The sequence below is a fragment of the Triturus cristatus genome, chromosome 5_1 (assembly GCF_964204655.1).
Source record: "Triturus cristatus chromosome 5_1, aTriCri1.1, whole genome shotgun sequence".
Taxonomy (NCBI): Eukaryota; Metazoa; Chordata; class Amphibia; order Caudata; family Salamandridae; genus Triturus; species Triturus cristatus.
Genome location: NC_140587.1, coordinates 713,909,065 through 713,932,410, shown reverse-complemented (window position 1 = coordinate 713,932,410; position 23,346 = coordinate 713,909,065). Strand labels below are relative to the sequence as shown.

At 44.9% G+C, this 23,346-nt stretch overlaps 1 protein-coding gene across 4 annotated transcripts in view; it reads right to left on the bottom strand.

Moving 5' to 3' along the window:
• Positions 1 to 23,346, bottom strand: part of LOC146831401 (opsin-5-like) — a 1,129,512-nt gene that overhangs the window by 300,361 nt on the left and 805,805 nt on the right. For all 4 annotated transcript variants that reach the window (XM_085605702.1, XM_085605701.1, XM_085605703.1 and 1 more), the window contains exon 6: positions 12,965 to 13,299. In XM_085605702.1, coding sequence (XP_085461828.1) covers positions 12,965 to 13,299 — 335 coding nt within the window. The remainder of the gene's footprint in view (positions 1 to 12,964; positions 13,300 to 23,346) is intronic.

The window sequence follows — 23,346 nt, the reverse complement described above, 5'->3', positions numbered from 1 at the left end:
GACATCCCTTCTGAATGGGGAGCTAGTGGAGCTTCTTGGGGTGGGGTTTGGTGTGGGTCCATTTGAGAAGGTCGAGGATAAGTCCTACCACTGAATTCTGTATGGGTTGTAGTCTCTTCAGGAGGTGTGGGGTGATTCCTATTAGAGTGTGTTGCCGTAGTTCAGCCGACTGGTGACTAGGACTTGAGTGACGGATCGTCTGGTATTGATGGGATTCCATTTGTAGATCTTACGGAGCATGCAAAGGGTGAGAAAGCAGACGGCAGAGACTTCGTTGATCTGGTTTTTCATGGTAAACTTGCTGTCCAGGATGATACCAAGGTTGCAAGAGTGATCTGTCGGAGTAGGTACTGGTCCTAGTTTGGTAGGCCACCCGGAGCCAATCCACAGGGAGGTGTCATTCCAGAAGATCAGCACTTCAGTTCCGTCTGTGTTGAGTTTCAGGCAGCTGCTATTTATCCAGTTGGCGATGCCCATGATGCACCTGTGAAAGTTGGCCTTCATGGTGGAGGGGTCTTCTGATAGTGAGAGGATGAACCGGGTGTCGTCTGCGTAGGATATGATGTTCATTTCATGTGTTTCGCCAATGTTTAGGAACCGTTTTCACAGGCAGTAAATATTTGCTTACATTTGAATGGAGCATATTACAATATAGTATATGTTTTCTCTTGATATTGCATAAATACCGCATTGGACATCTTAGACTTGAGAACGTATTTCGCAAAGTATATCTTGTAATGTGGCAGGTTACAAAGATTCTTGATACGTCACCCTTCAATTAATTTTACAATCCTGTATTAGTAATGTAATTTGTGTAAAGAATGTGGCACAATTAGAGAAGTTATGGTAGTCTTTGGGAATGATATCATGTGCCCCTAAACATACCACATTGCATTCATTAGAACATAGTACTATGTTGGGTACATTTTCTCTTACTGTTGTTTAGTTTCTGTGTGGACATCTTAGATTTGAGAATATTAATCATCGATATAATGTATTAAGACAAGTTATGAAGATTCTTGATGTGTCCCCCTTTTAATAGTTGTGTAGTCCACCTCTAGTAATGCTGCTTGTGCAGAAGTTATTATACAACTAAGTAAACAAACCCAATGGTAGAATCTTAGAGTGATATTGTGGACTCAAGCATGTCACATTATAATCAATGGAACATAGTTTTTGTATTGGACATCTTAAACTGGAGAACAACAGAATCAAATTGTACATACAGGCCTTACTGTATATATCGAACACCAAAAACTAGGGTTTTAGAATGATAATTGTCTTCCCCCAAACATGATGCTGTATGGTATAAATCCTAGTTCTGGTTTTGTCTAATCAGGCAGATCTCCAAGGGGTCACAAGGCATGTATTGGTCCTAGAGAGCACTAGGTAGGTCATAGGCTGATTTAACTTGAGTGGTTCTAGTTCTGTATTATAGTTAGAGGAAGACCCATCTTTTGACTAATTAGTGACCTTATGCAGTGACTACCTTGAGGTTTGGGAGGAAGTAGGAAAGTAAAGGAGGGATGATTGAATTACCACCCTATATATATATAGGGGGCCGAGAAAAAAGGGGGGGTCCCAAAACGTGTTTTCTCCATGTTATTTCCCATAGGAAACTTTAGACACAACTACAGCCCGAACTGCTGAACGGAATTACACCAAATTTGGCAAAATGGTAGCCCTTGGTTCAGAAAGAGACCTTTTTGTTAAATGGTGTAAATCCATTCAGTAGTTCCTGAGAAATTCAAAAAATAGAGGTCGAAAAATGCATTTCCCACAGGAAACTTTAGACACGGCTACAGCTCGAACTGCTGAACGGAATTACACCGAATTTGGCAAAAATGTAGTGCTTGGTTCAGAAAGCACCCTTTCTTTAAATGGTGTAAATCCGTTCAGTAGTTGCTGAGAAAATAAAAAAATGAAAGTTTCGATATCTATGGCCGTGGTGAATCCGCGGACCCTTCCGACCAAGAGCTTTATTCTAATTGGCTGTCAACACTCCAAACCAGGAAGTGTTGGCAGTCATCTTGTTACTCGGCAGAACTGAGTCACAAGAAAAAAGAAAAACAAACATTAAAAACATGAAAAGGGGGCAGGGTAGAAACACCCAGACCCCCTAGGCCTGCTTAGGGGGTCCCACAACGACCCCAAGGCCCAAAAAAAGGATTTAAAAAAAAAGAAATCGTCGAGATTCACGCACCCAGTGTGACGGCAGCCCCCAGGGTTTGTTTTATTTGATGTGTGGGGGAGCCCCGGGGACCGCCACCCCCCAGGGCCTGTTTTATTTGATGTGTGAGGGGCCTCCAAGGCCCCCAAGCCCCGGGAACCCCCACCTCCCAAGGCTTTTCTAAACTATTTACGGGCGGCACATGGCCCCGCCGCAGCCCCGGGGACCACCACCCCCGGGGCTTGTTAATAAAGAACCTGTGTGGGGTGCTTGAGCCCCCCCACATGCCCCGGGGACCAGCACCTCCCTGGGGCACAAAGTATTTAAATGCGGGGGTCCGTTATGGACCCCCACCCCCGGGGACCACCACCTCCCTGGGGCTTTGACAATGTTCGGAGGGGGGCCCCCCTCCAGGACACTGCTGTTTGCTATGGTAGAGTGAAATAAGGCGCAGCTCACGCCCTACCATAGCAAACTCTGCTTTGCTTCATTGAAGTGAGAGCAGGGAAACTTGCTCTCGCTTCAATGAAGCAAAGTGGAATTGCTTTTCCATACGGGGAGCTGCATGTCAGCAGCTCCCCATGTGGAAAAGCAATGCCAGCTCCCGCAGGAGGAGGGGAGCCGGTGGGACCATGGGGGCATTGGGCTCCCCCCACGGTCCCCAATAGAGTGGGCCAGCCCCGGGGGATGGGGTCCCCGGGGCAAGCAGTGGGCCGGGAGGGGGGTCACGTGGCCCCCCTCCCCAAAATGAATAAATAAAATAAAGGCCGGCACGGGGATGGAGTCCCCGGGGCATGGGGTCCCCGGGGCCAATAGAGGCCTCTTGAGGGGGGCCACGCAGCCCCCCTCCATAAAAAAATAATATTTATGTGGCCATGCCCCGGGGGATGGGGTCCCCGGGGCTGGAATTGGCCATGGGAGGGGTGCCCACGTGGCCCCCTTCCCATTCAAATGTATTTTTTTTTTTTAAATGGGGGTAAGACCCTGGGTGATGGGGTCCCCAGGGCCCAAAAAAAGTCAAAAGAAGGGGGGTCACACAGCCCCCCTTCTAAAAAAAATAATTAAAAAAAGAACCACGATCGTGCCGGAGGCCCCACCCCCTACCAGCAACACTCTGCAAACACCCCTTTTTACACCTCTCTGCAATGCAGCTCTGTCGAGCTTACTGGAGCTACCTGGTGAGCTAGTTGGACCCCAGGGACCCTCAGGATTCAAGGGGACTTAATCCCCCAACTTAAACACACCACGGAGCGCGTTTGCACAGTGGTGAAGGGAGGGGGGTAGGGCCTGAGGTGACATGTGAGCAAACAGGCCCTGTGGTGCGTTTTAAGTTGGGGAATTAATTCCCCTTCAATCCTGAGGGCCCCTGAGGGCCAACTAGCCCACCAGATACCTCCAGTAAGCACCACAGGTCCACCGTTTCAGGGAGGTGTTCCTGGCCACGCACCATTTTACACCTCTCTGCAACGCAGCTCTGTGGCGCTTACTGTAGGTACCTGGTGGGCTAGTTGGACCCCAGGGACCCTCAGGATTCAAAGGGACTTAATCCCTCAACTTAAAACACACCAGGGGGTGCGTTTGCAGCGTGGTGGAGAAAGGGTGCATGGTCTTTGTCTACCTCTCACCAATCCCACTGTGTGGGGCTTACTGGAGGTAAAAGGTAGACTAGTTGACCCCTAAAGGATCCCCAGCAGTGAAGGGGACTTTAATCCCCATCCAAGAGCGTGCCAGGGAGTGCGTTTGTAGAGTGGTGGGCAAAGTGGGCGTGGCCTGGTACGACTTCTTACCAATGCTGCTGTGTGGGACTGACTGGAGGTAATAGTTTGGGAAGTTGGCCCCCAAGGATGTCCTTGGGGGCCAACTACCCCTCTTGGTACGTCCAGTAAGTCCCACACAGTGGGATTGCTAAGACATCTTCGGAGGCCATGGCCCCCTTTCTCTACCACTCTGCAAACGTGCCTCGTGGCAGACTACAGGATGGGGGATGAAGTCCAATTTAGTCCTGAGGGAGTTTGGGGGCCAAGAATCCCTCCTGGTACCTCCTGTAAGTCCTACGCAGCAGAATTCCTGAGCGTTCGTTGGACGCTCAGCACCCTTTCTCCACCACTCGAAAAACACGATTACTAGTTAAAGTAGCATATTTCTGCACCTCTGACTTAGAGGTAGTTTACTTTTAATCCCCCTGCCCTATTATGTACTAGGCCATTACAGAGGAGGTCATGCTAATCACAGGGGTACCCAAACGCATAGTGTTTCCTAGTGTATGTAGGTGTTTTCACTGTATTCTAAGTGTCTTTTAGCATAGCTCTGGCTCTAGGCCTGGTTAGTCAGAGTCAGTTACCACCAGTACCCGTCTGAAAAAGTTGTGGGCACAGGATGATTTTGCAACAAGGCCTCTTTCTGCTCCTCTGTTGGTTCTTTCTGCGCATCTCTTGCTTCTTCCTACACTTCTCTTCGTCTTTGTGGAGTTCTGTTGCTTCTTTCTGCATTTCTTTTGCTTCTTTCTGTGCGTTGTTTCTTCTTTCTGCACATGTCCTACCTCTGTAGGCATAGTTAGAAACTAGCATTTAAAAAACCTTTGAAATTCACTTAAAAAACCATAGGTTTCAGGCATGTTATAGTTAGAAATTAGCATTTAAAAAACCTTTGAAATTCACTGAAAAAACCATAGGTTTCAGCCACGTTGTAGTTAGAAATTAGCATTTAAAAAACCTTAGAAATTCACTGAAAAAAACATGGGTTTCAGGGGCATTATAGTTATTTGGACATTTTACTGGTACAAAACCAGTGAAATTCCCCCGTTATAGTTAGTTCAGCTAACTATAACTCGCGCCCCCGCAATGCACTGCTGATAACGTCACATATTACATCACTCATGACATGGTCAGTGGCATCACTGATGACATCACTGATGACATCTCAAATGACATCACTGATGACATCATCCATGTGATAATTTCATGCATATTCTCACACCCTAATATAACTTTTGATACACCCACTCTAAATTACAGACTGCCGTTCTCAAAACCATAGACACTCCAACACCAATAGCTACATACCCACTCACTGATTCTTAGGTCTACACACACATCCACTCACTCACCCGTACAGTCACTCATACTTACGGGCACTCAGTACAGGACTATCATATGCACTCATACACCTATATGGACACTCACACACCGCCACTCATCCATAGAGGTACTCACACACCTAGTCAGTCATGCAAATAATTAATCACACTCCCATTTACTTACCTATACAGTTATACACACACCAGCTCACTTACTCATACAAATACTAGCACATTCTTATGCTCTTATGCAATCTCTGATACAAGCACACACTCATCCATACAGCCACTCTCACAATCACACACTCACTTATAGCCATTTAAATACTCTAACACACATATATACTGCCTTTCATATATGTAGTTACTCACACATGTACCACTGAGATATACATTCACTCACTAACACACCCATACACATACTCACCCACCCATACAGTCCATCACAGATGCACTCTTGACACCATGCACCCAGTGAATCACCCGCTCACACATCTATGCACAGAGTCACATACACCCCATCCACACAAACACTCAGGCACCCATACAGATACTCAGCAAACCAATCAATAACTCATATAGACACTCATGTAGCTATTCACAAACCCATGCAGCCGCTAACACACCAACAGACAGATGGATACAGACATTCACACAGTTTAGTCACTAACCCATGCATTCAGTAAGATACGTTTAATCACGCACGTATACTCAGTCACGCACCTACTAAATCATCCATTCAGACACTTATACACCCACTCATAATATGCCTTTCCCTATATATATATATTAAACATATTTAAACTTTACAGAAACACAAAGTCACTGGATGATGTCATCAATGATGTGATGAGTGATGTCATTTGAGATGTCATCAGTGATGTCACTGGCCATGTCACGAGTAACGTAATATGTGACGTCATCAGCAGTGCATTGCTGGGGTGCGAGTTATAGTTAGCTGAACTAACTATAACAGGGTAACTTCACTGGTTTTGTACAAACCTGCAAAGTCAGTCCAAGGAAGGTGTGATGCCTCTGGGCCAAAAATTCAGGTTGCTCCTGCTCTGAGCTTTTGCACAACAACAAATCAATGTCAGTGGGAAATTGCAGAGAAGGTATCTGGCCTTGTGTACGCCTGTTTGGCTACAGCTTGCTGCCTTGTCCTGATGGAGGAATCGGAGGGCCAAAAAAGTGACTTAGTTAAAAGGTAGAAATCTTTACTGGGAGACGGAACCAAAAGCATCCTGCTGGCGAGGGACCTTCTGTTGGAGTGAATTTTGAATTTCTCCCACTTGGGGCGTTCCAACCAAACGTCAATGGCTTCACTGTACTTTGGCGGATGGCTACCAGGCCTTGCGGAACCCACCTCCACCACAGCCTGCTGCCTTGCCCCACTGAGGATTTCTGACTTCCAATCTCAGAGACTATGGGCCTAATTATGAGTTTGGTGGTACAATAGACCCATGCTTTCCCGCAATTGGCCTTAAACTTTATCCTGGTCTTGAACAACCAGAAGTGGTTGGTGCTTTGTGCTTTTGGTGCTGTTTTTTATTTAAATCTTTAAAAATGCGTATCGCTGGTTCCCCCTATTAGTTTGTAGTTGATGTGGTCTCTTTGTTCATTAAAATCGTCTCTATATTTATACATCTGGAGTGGAATGTTTATTGTTTCGTGTTTTCAAATTTATAACTCTGTGCCGTAGCTACCAGGGTCGAGCTCAGATTTAAATTACTGCAACCTTTACTGCACCTAACAATGATTTTGACATTAGTACTTGTGGTGGAATACCATCCACCTTAACTAATCATCCACTTTCTCACATGTTCCTTACTCATTCTGTCATGTCCAGATATTGGTCAGAATTTGCATTTTTTCTTCTAACCATCTGAGCCCTTTGGGGTACACTGTTATTCAATGTGGCATCTACAAACACTCTGAAAGAGTAATAGGTTTTGGGCAACAATCAGAGACTCTGGGAAAACATGCACTCCATGGACATAGGCAATGCTGAGACTGTGGAACATATGAAGCCCTAGAAATAAACAGAGGCTCTCGAACACTTCTCTCAGTGGACCATACAAACTATCTGGTAGAACAACTGTAGACGAAAGAGATTACTTGTAGCATTCAAACACTCTGTGATGAACACACACTCTCTAGGACACATTTCCTTTAAAGTCTCTTTGAGTTTATCAAAAAGAGGCCTTCAGGGGTCTTCTAGACTTTTGTAAAGACCCCATATTCTCTGAAAAACTCTACACCCTATTTGGACTTCAAGTGCAACAATCGATTAGAGTACCCAGGTGCACATAAAGACAAACTTACTTGTGGAGGCCAGCATTCCCATGACAATTTGTCCATTTTATCAAGACAAGGGGCCTGATTCAGTATTAGGTATATAGGTGCTATGTCACAAACATGATGTCTACCTTATCCACCGTATTACAAGTGCATAATACCATTATGCACTTGTTATAAGGGAGACGGGATATCCATCACATTTCCAATGGAGTAGCCTTCCACCAAATTGATGTATTTTCAGCCTTTCAGTTTTCTATTCAATAATGTATTTCTGAACATGATTTTAAATATAGAAACAGCATACTATCACCAATTTATCTGGGGTGAAGATCACTTCTTAACGAGATAAAAAGTAATTGTTTAGGATCTTCTGTTATCAAATCCAACCAGATCGTGTGACACAGGATCAGCATTGGCAGCTAGCAAGCCTTGGGAATTGTTTACTGAATAAAACAGTACCAGGGGGCTGTGCTTCATGTTTATAGACAACAGATACAAGATATGGTTGAATTTGTTCATACTTCCGACTATAATTAACATTTTAAGAAATAAATGTTTGCTTACGTAGTCCAATGGTAGCCTTAATCCTTAAATTAGAAATTGCTACTTTTTAAAATATAAATCCTAAAAGGATTTTACGCCTTTTTATACAAGTAAAACCTATAAAGATTTTAATAATTTACAGACTAGAAAAAAATATTTATGAGTTTTACAAAATAATGAATGTCTGTTACAAAACTAACAATTGTATTAATAATGTTGTTACGAACAATCCCACCCATAAGGAGTCTCGGAACCACCATTCAGAGCCAAAATCCGCAGGTTCTCTTTTCTACGCTGCAGACTTTTTTTCTCATCATAACAAGACATCCAAATTACTGAACTTTCCCTGATGCACCTTGCTCCTACCTTTTATCTGTGACTGACATGTATCCACTCACTCCTTCCCCTCTTCATCTTTTGCCTTGTTTATACCAGTTTTGTTCCCGTCATGCTTATTATCTCTTTGCACACCACTTTGGTGGATTGTAACAAGGTTTACACTATACAAACTGCTTACATGCACACATACTTAGATAAACATTTGTTAGATCTGACATCATTGGCGTGGTATTTTCTAAATTGCCTTTATACCGTGTTTTTGCTGAATTCATTTTTGTTGGTATCAGGGCTCTGTGTGCTGCCCCCTTGCTAACCAGTGGAAAGTGATTGTGCTCTCTCCCAAAAACACGTGAGCTGGTCTACACCTGATTAGTACATTTCATTTACTTATCAGTCCTAAGTTAAGGGTACTGCCTGTACCCTTGGCCTGGAAAATAAATGCTATAGTGGGTTGCAGCATTCATTTTGCCTCACCAGCACTTTTCTGCCTAAACCAAATTTGCCAGTGTCCAGCTTCATATGAGTGTTAATGGCTCTCCTGTGGTATTGTGTGCATTATTTCCAGACATGGGGATGAAAGGGCCTTGGGTGTGGATCAGGGTGTTCCTCTCATGAGTATGGCGATGCAGCGAGCGCAAGGTAAATAGTTTTATTTATTTAATTACTTACCTTACTTCTGTCCGTCGTATGACCGAGTCCACTATCCCCCCCACCCTGCCCCTCCCCCGCCCCCCCACACCACCCCACAGCACTTCCTTGGCGAGCCGCCACTGGAGAGGTTGTATTCAGGCTTCTTAAGCTATCTTTTAATACTGCACCCACCCCCTTCCTTCTTGACTTCTAAGCAGGGCCGGCTTTAACACTGGTGGCGCCCTGTGCGACAATGTCTGTTGGCGCCCCCCCAATGACCACCTCTGCCACAGATTCCCTCACCAGCACCCTTTCACAGTGCCCCTCAAGTCTCCAGTACCACTGTCTCTCAGATTAATTTAGTTTTATAGCACCACTCAGACCAGTGTAAGGTGTCAGGTCACCTTACATCACTCACACATTGCACATAGACAATCATATTGTGTGTAAATCAGTGTATAAGAAATGGAACATCAGACAGGACTACATGGTGTAGTGTAGGAGTGATATGTCATCGATACTGGTAGGCAATATAGTTTAGGTGTCCTTATTCTGGAAAATCACAAATTCAGAATTTAAAACATAACATCATTGTTAAGGGTACTCTTTAATAATATGAATTGTTTTCTAGCCAAATGAACCCTTTTCACAAGGTTAGGATAATGAAAGAGTAGGCAAAAAAACATATAGCTCTAACATATATCTTGCAGTTGCATGCATCTCTTTGATGACAGTTAATATCTCTGTTCTATATTAGGATTTTTACAAGTTACAAAAGGAGCTCTCTGCACTTTGTTATCTGCATGGGACACGTTCTTAGCAGCAGGCATTAAAACCCTCTGCGCTACCTTAGAATGAATCAAAACTTCCACAAGACAAACCTTCGGTCTCTTTCAAGGAACACGATTAATCACAGTATGTATCTTGACATTTTAATTGATGCCTGAAATTGCTGGAGGCCAGGAACGGGGCAGCAGGTGCTTAAATGATAATATATGTGCAAAAATGATGCCCCCACCCCAAGTCAGCGCCTAGTGCGATGGCACCGCCCTAGAGCCAGCCCTGCTTCTAAGGGCTGTCTGTCCTGCCTCTGATAAATGTAGCTCACACCTAGGTCTGCCTGAACTTCGTTACCTCAGACAGTTTGGAGCCAAACCCAGAAAAGGGGCAAGGTTCAACAAAGGGGGCATTCATCACCCACACGCTGGCCAGGATAAAAGTAGCACCTTCAGAACCCCATTCCTGGACCTGTGGAAAAAAGACTGCCCTGCTGTCTGAAGAAGGAAGACTGAACCTGCTCGCCTTGATCCCAGGCTCCTGAAAAGTGACTCCAAGGGTCTCTTTGCAGGCTTCCTGTTTGAGCAACAGTGGCACAACAAGCTTCCAGAGTCCTCTCATGCAACTGCTCAGCTGACCAGCCCCAATTGGACCTGCCTGAGCCCTACTACTGACCTCTGTTGGATTGAGTCCTGACCCCCAAGATGTGACCCCCAGGTTCTGGGCCCTTGTCTGGCATCAGAGTGTACTCGGTATGTATCAAAACCTCAAGTCCTACTCTCCAGGTGAAGATCCAGACATTTTTGAGCTTTTCGGAACTGCAAACGAATTCCTGGCGTTGCCCAACGGCCATCCACAATGGCCACCAAAGTGACTCTCCAGCAACAACCTGCTCTACGCTTCTGTACCAATGGCAATAGTCTGTGTCGAATGGCAATGCTAAGTTCCAGTGACAACCGACTCTTTGCGTCAAACATCGACCAAACATGATGCCCAACCTATTCCTCGCGCGGACAATAGTCTCCTCGTATCAACTGTCAATGCAAAGCTCTGCTACAGCTCCCTGAGTGGCCTTGGACTCAAAGAAGGTAAAACTCTTCACAGGGATGAACCTGGTTCCTGTATCTGATTGGCACTTCATTGCAGCTGGATTGAACTTTTAACATTGACCCGGTCCAGCTCGACTAGATTGCCACAATTGGTGCATTGTGCTTTTTAGCTCTATTTTTATTCAAAATTATCAAATGTCATAACTCCTGTTCTTCTGATTGGAGTTTTGGTGTCATTGTATTTATTGAATATATGTTTCTACTTTGGTTTGCGATTTTCCTTGTGCATTTTTTCACTTTATTACTGTTTGAGTTCTGCATAAATACTTGACACATTGCCTCTAAGTTAAGCCTGACTGCTTTTCTGCCAAGCTACCAGAGGGTAAATAATGTGTTTACTTAGTGACTTTTGTGGTTCACCTTGATAGGGGTTGTGTTTATTATTTGAGTGGGGCTTCCATCACTCTCAACTAATTTCTTACATCATTCAGACTCAGGGTTTCTAAACCTATTCTGCAAATAGGAAAAGGTGTTGATTCTTGGGAAGATGTCGCCAAAGCTAGGGATGTAACCATTAGACCTCTTACTGAATATAAAAAGTGGCTTAAATATATTCAACTCTCCCCACATGGACTATAAAGCATAAAGCAATTTAAAATAACATGTCTACTTAGATCATTGTTTTAAAAGTTGAGCTTTCTAACCATTTAGTGGTTTATCATATGGTTTCCTGAAGTAATTGCTGTCACTCAGGTGCAGCTCAACTTTAATCACATAAGTATCAAAAATAAATAAAAAAGAATAACTTTCCAACCTTGAATAGAATGTTATCTAAAGCTTACATCCATTTTAGGGATCCCTACTAATATGGAAAGTACTTTTGTACCACAAGTTGTCAAGTATCAGTTGTTTGGACATTGATATTTTGTTTTAAAAAGATGTATTTTTATATACTAAGATTATATGCCTGTTAAGAGTTTATTTGCTTACTTTAGTAGGTATATCCCCATTTTTTCTCCTCTTGGAAGATCTGAATAAAGACATTTGATAAAACAAGAAAATTCCACTGTCATGATTTATTAGAGGACTTCTATTCAAGTTCTAGTTAGAAATTAAAGTATCATTCTCTACATTTGCTAGTTTTATTTCCTCTGCAAAGATCAATGTGATTTGTATAGACCCTTTGCTATCTTCTGAAATAGTAACCAGAATTTGTATATTCTGGAGATCTTAAACAGTGTGTAGACAACTGGTGTGAAATATATAGTTTTTTCCTGTTTTAGGGGAATCAAATGTTATAATTACTCCTTTTTTTAAGCCTGATCTTTCACACAAATTTACAGACAAAAGTGTTAATTATTAAATTCACCATAACTTACTGGATGGAAAAAAATCCCTTATGGCTGTCAAATCATGAATTTTCTCCTGAATTATTCATCTAATCATCTGATATTTGTTTGCTTTTTTGGCAATTTCATACATTTTTTATTAGATTGTTTACTGTTTGGTAATGCTTGATCTCTCCAGCAAGAGACGTGTGCCGATGTCCATGTAGTCAAGAAACAAGGCAATTATCAATATAAAGGCAGAAAAAGACAACTTGAGAAAAGCATAATCGGGTTTCTATCAAGAAGAAAAACAGTTCATAAAGTTTTAAGAACCAATAAGTGAATTCTGCAAAACTGAATTCATGCTACTCTATGCATGTAGCGTGTAATATTTTATCAATCCTAATCTGTTACAATTTCATTTAGGAGCAATGTGTACCTAGCATAAGATGTTCATGCAAAGGTATGGAATTCACATAAAATGTTGACTCTTGTGAAAAGTTCTAGCTGCATGCTTGTATAATTTATGCAGTACATATGATCAGAAATGTCTGCAAATTTCCAAATGGTTTAACTTTCCTATATTGTCCTCTGACATAAACACATTTTCATACATTTCAACCCTTTTCTGTATCTTGTCTTAGATGTTTTAAAGGCTGGGTTACAATTAGAACATAATGAACAATGTTCCTTCTTTGTTCCTTAGCCACTGACCATTCATCAAGATCAAAGGTAAAAGTTTCTGAAATACCTTGACTATAATACTTTGAATGTTGTTCATCCGTGTTGGTCCTGTCACGTGCTGTTTGACTGCTTTCCTGGACTCTTTCACAGTTATCAGGATAAGGGTATACGAAGTAATAATTATTCCACATGGGATGATGTAGCAAAACAAAAACAGTGCTATGGTGTAGGACAGAGCCACTGTGTTGATGTTCGAGGAATGCCAGTCGATGCAGCATGCGGTTCCATATGGTTCTGGTCCATACTCTCCCCAATGTGCCAATGGTGAGCAGGCAAAAATGGCAGCATACGCCCATGAACAGGCAATCAAGATCTTCCCATGTTCATGACCAAATCTATTGCCTGGAAAACAAAAGGGAAAGAGAACGTCTATGACCAGCTTGATTTCATAACACAATAATTAACAAATCAAATAAAAAATAATCTTCTCAAGTAAATTATAAGTCCTTCTAAAAGTTGCAAACAATTAATCTACCACATGAACTACATTATTTGAATATACATTGGCCCGTTTCGCAAAGGTAAACTTAGATGTTTGGTCTAAACTTAGATCAAACGTCTAAGTGTATGACTTTGGGAATTCACAAAGGGCATTTATGAGTACTAGCTTTATGTCAACACTCAGGCCGGATCTCTGACCAGAGTGCGGACATAAAGATAGTACTTATAAATTCCCTTTGTGCATTCCCAAATTCATAAATGTAGACGTAAAGCCTGGGGTCTCAAAGGAAGTGGCAGGAGTGGCAGGGAGCAAGCTAGAGGTCACAGCTGCGACCCCTGACTACTCCCACGTGATGTCCATAGCAGGCCTTCTTCGGTCATTCTTCCAGTCCAGTTAAATTCTGAGTTCTGGGTGCCAGGAGTGCTCTATTTATACTCAGAAAGTACCCTCAGGGTAGAAGAGATTAGTAGCCAATAGACTACCAGGTTCCCTCCCTCCTGATGACCACTTCCTGTGAAGTGTGGCATTTGGCTATCCCAAGATGCACTATTCTGCCCACTCCCCACATGAAAGAAACCCTCTCTCGGTGTCCAGAGCTGTCTAACTCAACCCAGCGGCGTGGCTACCAAGGGGCTACATGCATCTGGAAAACCAGTTTGACAACTGGTTTTCCCTTCCCTTTCCCTAGTGCCAGTCTGTCTACCTAGACAATGGAGCAACCCCTCTCCCAAATGCCTCAGGGCTCAGTAGGGCTGCCATACTGGTGACTTACACATATTGCAGAGGGAGGATTGACTTTGCCATTGGTTTAAAAGTCGAATTTGGGCTAGCAGTTTAAACTGCTCTTCCAGTCTGCAGTGGTGGACTGGGACACTTGTTTTACCTATGTCACAGCCACGGTGGCACAACCAGTGCAGCAGTCCCTGGGGTAACTCTCTAACTTCCATGCCCTGGGTTCCACATACTAGGAACTTGCAGGTAAGTTAGCCTAATTCAATTGGGTATAGCGAATGCAACATAGACAATTTAGGGTCATGGCACTAAGATCTGGTTAATAAGCCTCAGTGCACTTACAGAGTCAAAAAACCCGCAGTATCTGTCAAAACACTTGTGGATAACCATACAAAAAGAGGAATCCCTTACATGACCCCCTCCAGATGAAAGGTGATAATCAACTAATCTTTATCCTCGTGGTTCTCATCATCTAAGTGGAAGAACCTAGGAAGGCCAGCTGCATTAGCATATCCAGACCCAGATTGTTGTTCCACTGTGAAGTTCATGCCCAGTAGGAAAAGGGACTAACTCAACAACTTGAGGTTCAAACTGCATCAGCCACCTAAGAGGTACAACCATATAAGAGGTCTGTGGTCAATGTGAACTCAAAAGTGAGTCCCAAACAGGTAGGATCTCAGTTTCTTTAGGGACTAAACCACAGCAAAGGCTTACCTCTCAATGGCACTCCAATGCTGCTACCTGAAGAGGAGTCGCCTGCTAGCAAAGGCAACTGGCTGACCCTGGCCCAAATCATGTGCCTGTGACAACACTGCCCCTAACCCATATTCAGAGGGATCTGCCAGAACAATGAATTCCCTACTGAAGTCAGGTACCTCCAGGACAGATGCTGACGACAGAGCTTCCTTCAGGGTGTCAAACATCTTTTGGCACTGCTCAGTTCAGATAACCTTTCAGGAAGGTAGGTTTAGCTAGTGATACCACTATGGTACCATACCCGTTCACAAATCTCCTGTAGTACCCAATCAGCATAAGAAAGCCCTGACTTGGGTCTGAGTCTTAGGAGCTTCACAGGCCAGAATTGTTTGGATCTTGGGTTAAAGTTGTTGGGCATGGCCTCCACCAACTTAGTGGTCCAAGCACACTACAGAGCCATGTACTATCAGGCACTGACTGGCCTTGATAGTCAGGTCTGCCTGCTACTAGACCAGAAGCACTTCTTTGGGGTGGACCAGGCAATCCCCCCGGGTGGATCTAGATACAGTTATAGCATCAAGATAGGATGCACAGAAACTTTCCAGACCTGACAGTTCTATATTCACCAACATCTTGAAGGTGACAGGTGCATTTTTCAACATATAGGGCATCACTTTAAATCGAAAGTGGCTTCGGGTATGGGAAAAGCAGACCTATACTGGGTTGAGGGCTATCTACTAATAACCTGATGTCAGGTTAAAGTTACTCACATAGTTCGCTGCCCCCAACCTATCAATGAGCCCTTGGTATTAGTTAGGTATCAGACTTAGTGACTGTATTGAGGACCCTGTAGTTCACAAAGATCCGTATCTAATCATTAACCCCAAACTCCAACAATTTAGCAAACTCAGACTTTATGCTGGCCTTAACCTGGTCAGACAACCTGTACATTTTGCTCTTGACAGGCATTCTGATCTGTCACCAGTGCCCACATCATGGGTGTGCCATGTTGTCAGACCTGTGGTCAGAGAAAACAGTCCAGAAAACTACCTCAATAACTGAAAGCAGTTTCTTTGTTGCTTTTCTGTCAAGGAGGAGGAGAGAACAACTCCTTCCATACTTTCATCTTGGTGATTGGGGGATAAGAGGTATGGAAGGTGCTCACTCTTTTCCTCCTCTCCTCCTTCAGTCAGTCATCAACAGTATGGTGATGTCTGCCCTGTCATGGTGCAACTTGAGCCTGTTCAAATTGATGACTCTGAGAGAGTTCCTTGGGGCACCCAAGTCTACCAAGTAGGTGACTTCTCCCTTCTTCACTAAGAAGAGGTATGGCCCAGTCCACTTGTCTTGCAGTGCTCTGGGCGCCACAAACCCAAGACCCACAGTCTTCAGCTTGGTACTCAACCAAGGAGGATTTCTGGTCATACCAGTGTTTGACAACGGATGGCCCTTAGGTTCCTATTTGCTTTGTTTGTGTACTCAACCATCCTAGAGCAAACACCAAGCACATGCATCAACCATTATTGCGAGCGCAAACGGTGCAATTCGCAAAAATCGGCCATTTGCGCCCGCAAAATGGGCATTTGTGATGCATCAAGTTCAAGGCACTCGCAATTTGAGATTTCACAATTAATTGTAATTTCTCAAATTGTAATTGCATTTAAGGAGTAGCATTTTGCGATTGCTTAAATGCAATGCAAGAACCACTTAAAAATAGCGATTTCGCTACATGGGAGCGCAAATTACCATGAAGTTGAACTTGATGGTAATTTGCAAAAACTTTGAAAAATGCACTAAAGTGCATTTTTCAAAGTTCTAGTTACACACACATGCCCTTGGGGCATGTGTGTGTGCAACATGTGTGCACAGAGCAATTTCAGGGGTCCAAAGGATACCCTTGCACCCTTGAAATTGCATGTGCAATTTGCGAGTACCTATTGATACTCGCAAATTGTGCATGCAATCTCCCATTCATTCCTGTGGGCCTGTAGGCCCATAGGAATGAATGGGAAGGCATCACTAAATTTCGACTCGCAATTTGCGAGACTCAATTAAGGAATGTTTAGGAATTGTCATTTTAATAGTGATTCCTACATGCATAGGCTTTTGAGAGTCCTTAGTTGTGATTCCTTAAAAATCGCAATTAAGCTTTTCTTTATGCATGTGCCTGATAGTTCACTGTGTCCGGCTTTGGTTCCTTGTGGAGTCTCTCCCACCCCTCTCTAACCAACCTTAGTGGACCCTTTACAGAGTGCCCAAAGAACAGCTCAAAGGGGCTAAATCCAACTCCTTTTTGAAGGATCACTGTGCAATTAAATAACAGGCATTAGAGAAGGACATCCCATCTCCTCCTGAGTTTCTCAGGTAACCCCAGGATCATGCCTTTCATTGTCTTGTTGAACCTATCAACTAGACATTTGCATAAGGGGTAATAGGGGGTAGTGAACTTGTAAGTCACACCACCCAAATCCTGCATAGCCTTCAGACAGGCAGACGTGAAATATGTGTCTCTAGCTGAGATTACCTCTTTAGGGAACCAACCCTGGTGAAAATGCCCAGGAGGGCTCTGGCTACTGCAGGGGCAGATACTGACATAAGGGGAGTAGCCTCTGGATATCTAGTGGCGTGGTTCACTACCACCAAGATAAACGTATTCCTTGAGTCTGTTGGGGGGTCCAGGGAGCTAACAATGTCAATCCCCACCCTCTCAAATGGAATCCCCATCACTGGAAGTGATATTAGGGGAGCCTTTGGCTTGCCCCCTGCCTTGCCACTGGCCTGGCAGGTGACACAGGAGTGACAAAACACCTTGACCTTCTCAGACTTCTGGGGCCAGTAACAGTGATTGATCAGCCTGTCCCAGGTCTTGGTATGCCCCAGGTGAACAAAAGGAGAAATCATCTGCCAGGTTAAGGAGAAACTCCCTGCACTTCAGGGGGACCACCAATCATCGAGATGCCCCTGGTCTGGGGTCCCTTACCTCACTGTACAGGAGATCCTTCTCCCAGTATACCTTTTGGGCATCACTGGTATCCCCTTGCTCCTATCTGACAACTAACTGAGGCAGGTCCTTTACCATGATGCATGTCCTCTGTCTTTGACTGAGATCCTCTCTGGAAAGACCTCCTGCTCCCTAGAAGCTCTGCCAAGTCTTTTAGGGCATCAGTGTCTTCTTCAGATGCTAGGTCTTCCCCCTGTGGGTTGGACTCCTTCTGACCCTGTGGGCTTTTGAAAGTTAGATTGCCAGCCTTCCTGTTCCTTCCCTTAGCTCTTGGGATCTGGATCATTGTTTCAGGCTCCAGGACCCATTGAAACCCCCTCGGGGCCCTCTGTAGCAGGGGACACAGCTACTTTTGTTGGGCCAGTAACTCCTCCCGACTTAAAGTCAACCACAGCCATATGATGTGATGTTGTTACATTGTCAGCATTAACAATTTTGTGCACTTCTTGAGGTAGGATCTGATCTGGGGAAACCAGTTTGGCCACACCATGGTTACACTGGCACCTGTATCCCGGAGAGCCTTCTCCTCCATTAATTTATGGCTACTGTTGGTACTTCTCCATACTAGGAGGCCAGTGAGCTAAATGTTCAATAAGGCAGGTGTAAGGTTTTGACGCATTTGTGTCCTAGAAGTGGCGCGTGAAATCTCATAGATTTCACTGCATCACTTCTACGAGGCTTACTTGCGTGGGAACATACATTATACCTGACGCAGGTATAATGTAGCGCAGGGCTTTACGAAGTGACGCATCTGCTTAGATACATCACTTTGCAAATAGGGCGTGTCAGGGGGCATGTTTCACGCCACCAATGCGTCACAAAAAGTAACGCAATGGCGGTACAAAACTGTCACAGGGCCTCAGAAATAAGGCCCTCAGTACTTAAAAACTGCCTCTCACATGAAATAAATTGTAGCCGTCAATTGATGGTTCATCATGAAAGTTTTATGAAATGAACAAAGCAGCTGCGTAGACTTACTAGTTTATGTATTTGTTTGTTTCATCGTCCAATCTGTAAACAGTTGCACAGTAATATTAATATTTTGTAAGTTAAAAAATCTTGAAACATTATGAGTTAGCTCTCTGTCAATCTCTCGATATTCGGTTTGAAAGGTTCTAAAATTTCCTATTTATTACGACCGCGGAACCTGTAAATATAGCTTAACAGATAGTTCGTCCAGTCATTGATTAACATACAGCATTACAAAAATGCTCAAAAGACTCTTGACTAGAATATCAAACAGGAAACATTATTGGGCAGATCATATAGTGCACCATGACCCCTATTATGGGCTTAGAGGGCACCCAAAAGGGGAGGTACTCCTCAAGCTTTTTAGGCAGGTGGTCCAGCCCCTGGGACAACTCTGTAGTTGATTGGCGGTTGGTAGATGGGGTCAGGACTATTGTGGTAAAAGGATATTGTGCACCACTGCGGTGACACAGTGGCTGACTGAAGGCAGGATAACATTTTGATTTCTGGATTAGTGCATTTGGAGTAGGGTTAGGCCAGTTAAAGAATGCTGGGTGATAAGGCAATTGAGGAGGTGCTGCGGGTGATCAGGCAGTTGGGTTGGGAGGACCTGCTGGACCAGGAGCAAGGAAAGTCCTGGGCCCAAGCCATGGGTGCCCTCAGTGCGTTTTGGCTCAAGGGGTCGAAGTGTCAGTACTCGCTTGTCCACCGCTAGCAAAAATAAATGGGGGGGCATAGCACATACTGGGCAGCAGAGTGGTGCCTGCACTCCATATACCCCACTGGGCTGGGGAAATGCTCAGATGACGGGATGTTAGCTTACCAGAGGAGGAGGCAGGTGTGAGACTCCAATTAGGAGTGCAAAGCAGAACATCCATAGGCAGAGGAAAGACCAGAGCCCAGTAAGCGTCACAGTAGAATCCTGACCTGCGGTAGTAGGCTTTGGTTGGGACGGAGCACTAGGCTAGGTAGCTCAGCCTGTCGCAGCGTACTCAGCATCACTCGAGTGCATGACACCGGCATGGGGGCATATCGTTATCCCAATAGAAATAATAAAGGGACAGCAAGCAGAGAGAATGGAAAAAAATGGTGTAAGCAGGACAGGCAGCGGGGAAAGCATCGATGTTGATAACAATTATGCTAGAGTGGAGCAGCTGGGGGAAGGAGGAGAAGGGAACTTGGAAGGGGAGGAACTGTGGGCAAAGAGGGCATTGGAGACACGAACAGGAAACGGAGAGTATATGGCAGTAAGAAGAATAGGATGGGAGAGCAGGGGCCTCCAAAGCCAAGAAGATACAAAGAGGAACTAGAGAAGCAAGGGAGGGCAGAGGATGCCAAGGGGGATGGAGAGGTTCATGTTTTCACTGATGGGGCTTGGGCTGGGGGGCTAGTGAGTTTTGGTGCCAGAGGGGGGACCGATGAGGAGGGTGGTGAGGTCAGACCATCCATCCCCCCTAGACCTTCTCCAGCAGAGTAAGTTGACAGCACAGCAAATGGACAGGTGGGACCCGGGAGATCTAAGTGTGGCTGAGATGCCCTGGGAGGAAGTGTCAGATTGGTTGGCAGCATCTGGCCTGACAGTAATGGTGGGCCATAGCACTGCAACTGGGTATGGTTTGGCTTCCTCAGACAGATCAAAAAACATTTTGTAAAAGCAATGGGTAAATGATGAGATGCAGAATCGCGGGGTGTTGTGGACGAGTGGTGTGCAGTGGGGGAAGGGTACAAGCAGGGAAATGTTGTTAGATTATAATCAGCAGCAGTCCACCATTAAGGGTGGAGGGACCATGCCCTCGTACCTTTTGGACATAAAAAGTGTCTTTTAGGCTGATGCAAAGGTCAGCCTGAGAGACACTCTTCATTTTCAGGTCAGGCAGCCAAGCACTTGAAATGTGCTAAATGTGCAGGCCCCTGGCTGCCTGATCTGAACTTTGCAGGGCTGAGGATTTCACAGCTCTTTTAGGCGTAACATCCTTACCTTGCAAAGGTCCTTGAGGCCCTCCCCCTCGTGATGAGGGGAAGCGTCAGTGATAGCCTCGTACATGGGTGCTTCAGTTTTAAACCCTGATGTGCCCAGGGGCAAAATGTCTATCACTGATAACTCGTCAGCCATCTCTTTGACCCCATCCTACTGTGTGACAAGGTATGGACTGCTTCCTCCCCTCAGCCTATGAGGAGAGGCAGCAGTCCCAACCCTCCTGGCACCTCCGAGCCTTCCCTCCCCAAGAGATGCAGCAGGTAAATGTTGTGTTTTTATTAGTGCATGCGTGTCTGTATAAATATATGTATATTTGTGAGAGAGTGTTGTGGATGGGTGTGTGTGTCTGCATGTGAATGCATGGGTGTAAGTGAGTGTGCTTGTGTGTGTGTAGGCCCCCCAACCCCTCTAAGTTGTACATACAGTGCGCAACTGATTATAATGAAGAGGAAATGGAAGAAAAGGAATTGGAGCAGATCATGAGCAAGGTACGGAGGAGAGATTTTGGTGGCCAGCAGAGGCTGCAGAGTAGAGAGGAAAGGGGCAAAAGGAAACAGAGAAGGTTAGTGTTTTACAGGTGTCCAAGAAACAGCAAACAGTGGACAATAAGAATGCGCGAGTGCTGGAGGTATGGCCACTGGAGGGACGGCAGGCTTCAGTGTGGGCCCCATCCTTGAAGCAAGGTAAGGGCTCTGATGTCAGCACCAGGTCAGTGATCGTTTACACAGGGGTTGGGGGAGTTGTGGACAAGAAGATAGATGGTGCAGCACCTACGATGCACAAGGGTAGGTGTGTGGTGGATCAAGACTTGGGGACCAATGGGAAAGTGGAGAAGGTTTTGGAGGAAAGACACAAGGGGGTAGCAAACAGGGGCAGAAAAGGCAGAAGATGAAGCAGAGGTGAACACAGGCGAGGGCAAGGACAAGAAGTGAAGTAAGGAATTAAAGGTAAAGAAGCTTCCATGCATGGGGATAACGAAACCACAGGGGGCGCACTTGATGTTTGTGACTAAAGAGCGGATCTGAAAAGGGGAGTATTTGAGGTTTATAAGTAACTGCATAGGGAAGTTAGAGCAAAATAAGGGTTAAAGGAGCAGTAATATGACCAAGCCAGGAGACACTGAGTGTTGGTTACTAGATAGAGAACTAGATGACGACATTTCTGAAACATGCTAGGATAAATTGTGAAAAGTATTGAAAATGGTGCGTGATGCTCTTCAAGTACATGGATGTTACACGTAAGGCCCATATACTATTTGGATGGTATGCTTGGTGTGATACGATGAAGATTGCGGGGTTCGGCTGTCAGAGGGCACCGAGAGAAAATGGGGCAAGCTGGAGAATGACTTATGGATGCATACAATGGCGCTCATGAGTCCCATGCTTGCAGTGCTTGCAAAAAGTGGGCTGCAGGTGGTCTATCAGCCCTTTCAAGGGTATCCCACCCAAGATGGGGTGGGTGCCATGGGGTGGGGACTGTAAGTGCAAGGTGGATATGTGGGGCTTGCAACCAAGGGTCGTGCATCAGGGAGTACTGTAAATCTTTACATGAGTGCTCATAATGGCCATGCAAGCACCACTTACACAGTGAGGATAATGTGGGGGGGGATTGGAGCACAAGGGAGTTGGCAGAAATGGGACCAGAGGCCAGCAGGAAGGAGGCACAATAGCTCTGGGAAAGGGGACATAGACCAATAAAGCTGGAGAGATTGGGTCAATGGTTGGGGGAAGTATGACAATTAGACAGGTGCAGCAATGTTGTGGGAAGGATTAAAAGATGACTTTAGGAAAGGCTATGGGGTCCAAGAGTGAGGAGCTAGGCAGAAAAATCCAAGTGTGCAAATTAGCCCAAGGAGGTGGTTCTGTCAAACTTGAAAAAGAGTTGGGAGGGGGTAGGATGCCAAGCCCCTTTAGTAATTGGCAAATTTGCGGCGCCAACAGGGGTGGTCTCCAAAAAGGCAATTCAGATTCATTCAACACTTATGGTTGCCGGAGGATCAACCAGTGAATAATTTCATTGGAGAGGACTTAACATCAGTGAAATACTTGCCAATGGATGTGGTGATTGACATTAGTAAGGTGGTCACCACAGGAGCTTTGATGGTCAAGAGTGAAATCAAGGTGGCCTTTAGATTGATGGAGGTTGGGCCTGACCATGTTAGGAGTTGCACTCCTGCATCACAGGTTCATGCTGTCAGCAGGTGTCAGGGCAGACATAAGCATGTTGAGGACATTCTTGCAGCATTCCAACAGAGTGTCCCTATGGTGTCTAGGTGAAGAAATAGAGTGGGTTGCTTGACAGACAGCATTACGTTTAGAGCCAGGCATGTTCCAGGAATGAACAATGATACTCCAGATGCTTTATCTTGTTCCCAGTGGAGGAAAGTCCATGGGCTGGCAATGGGAGCACAAAGTGAAAAAGCAGATGCAGCAGAGACTTTGGCAAATTGGCGGAAAAGAACGATGGAGCTTGCGATAGGCTTGTTCATATGGTCAGCCAGGAATGCACATGTTCAGAGTGGACTGAGTTTTTACAGTTAGGAGAATGGAGAAGAATAGGAAATGAAAGGCA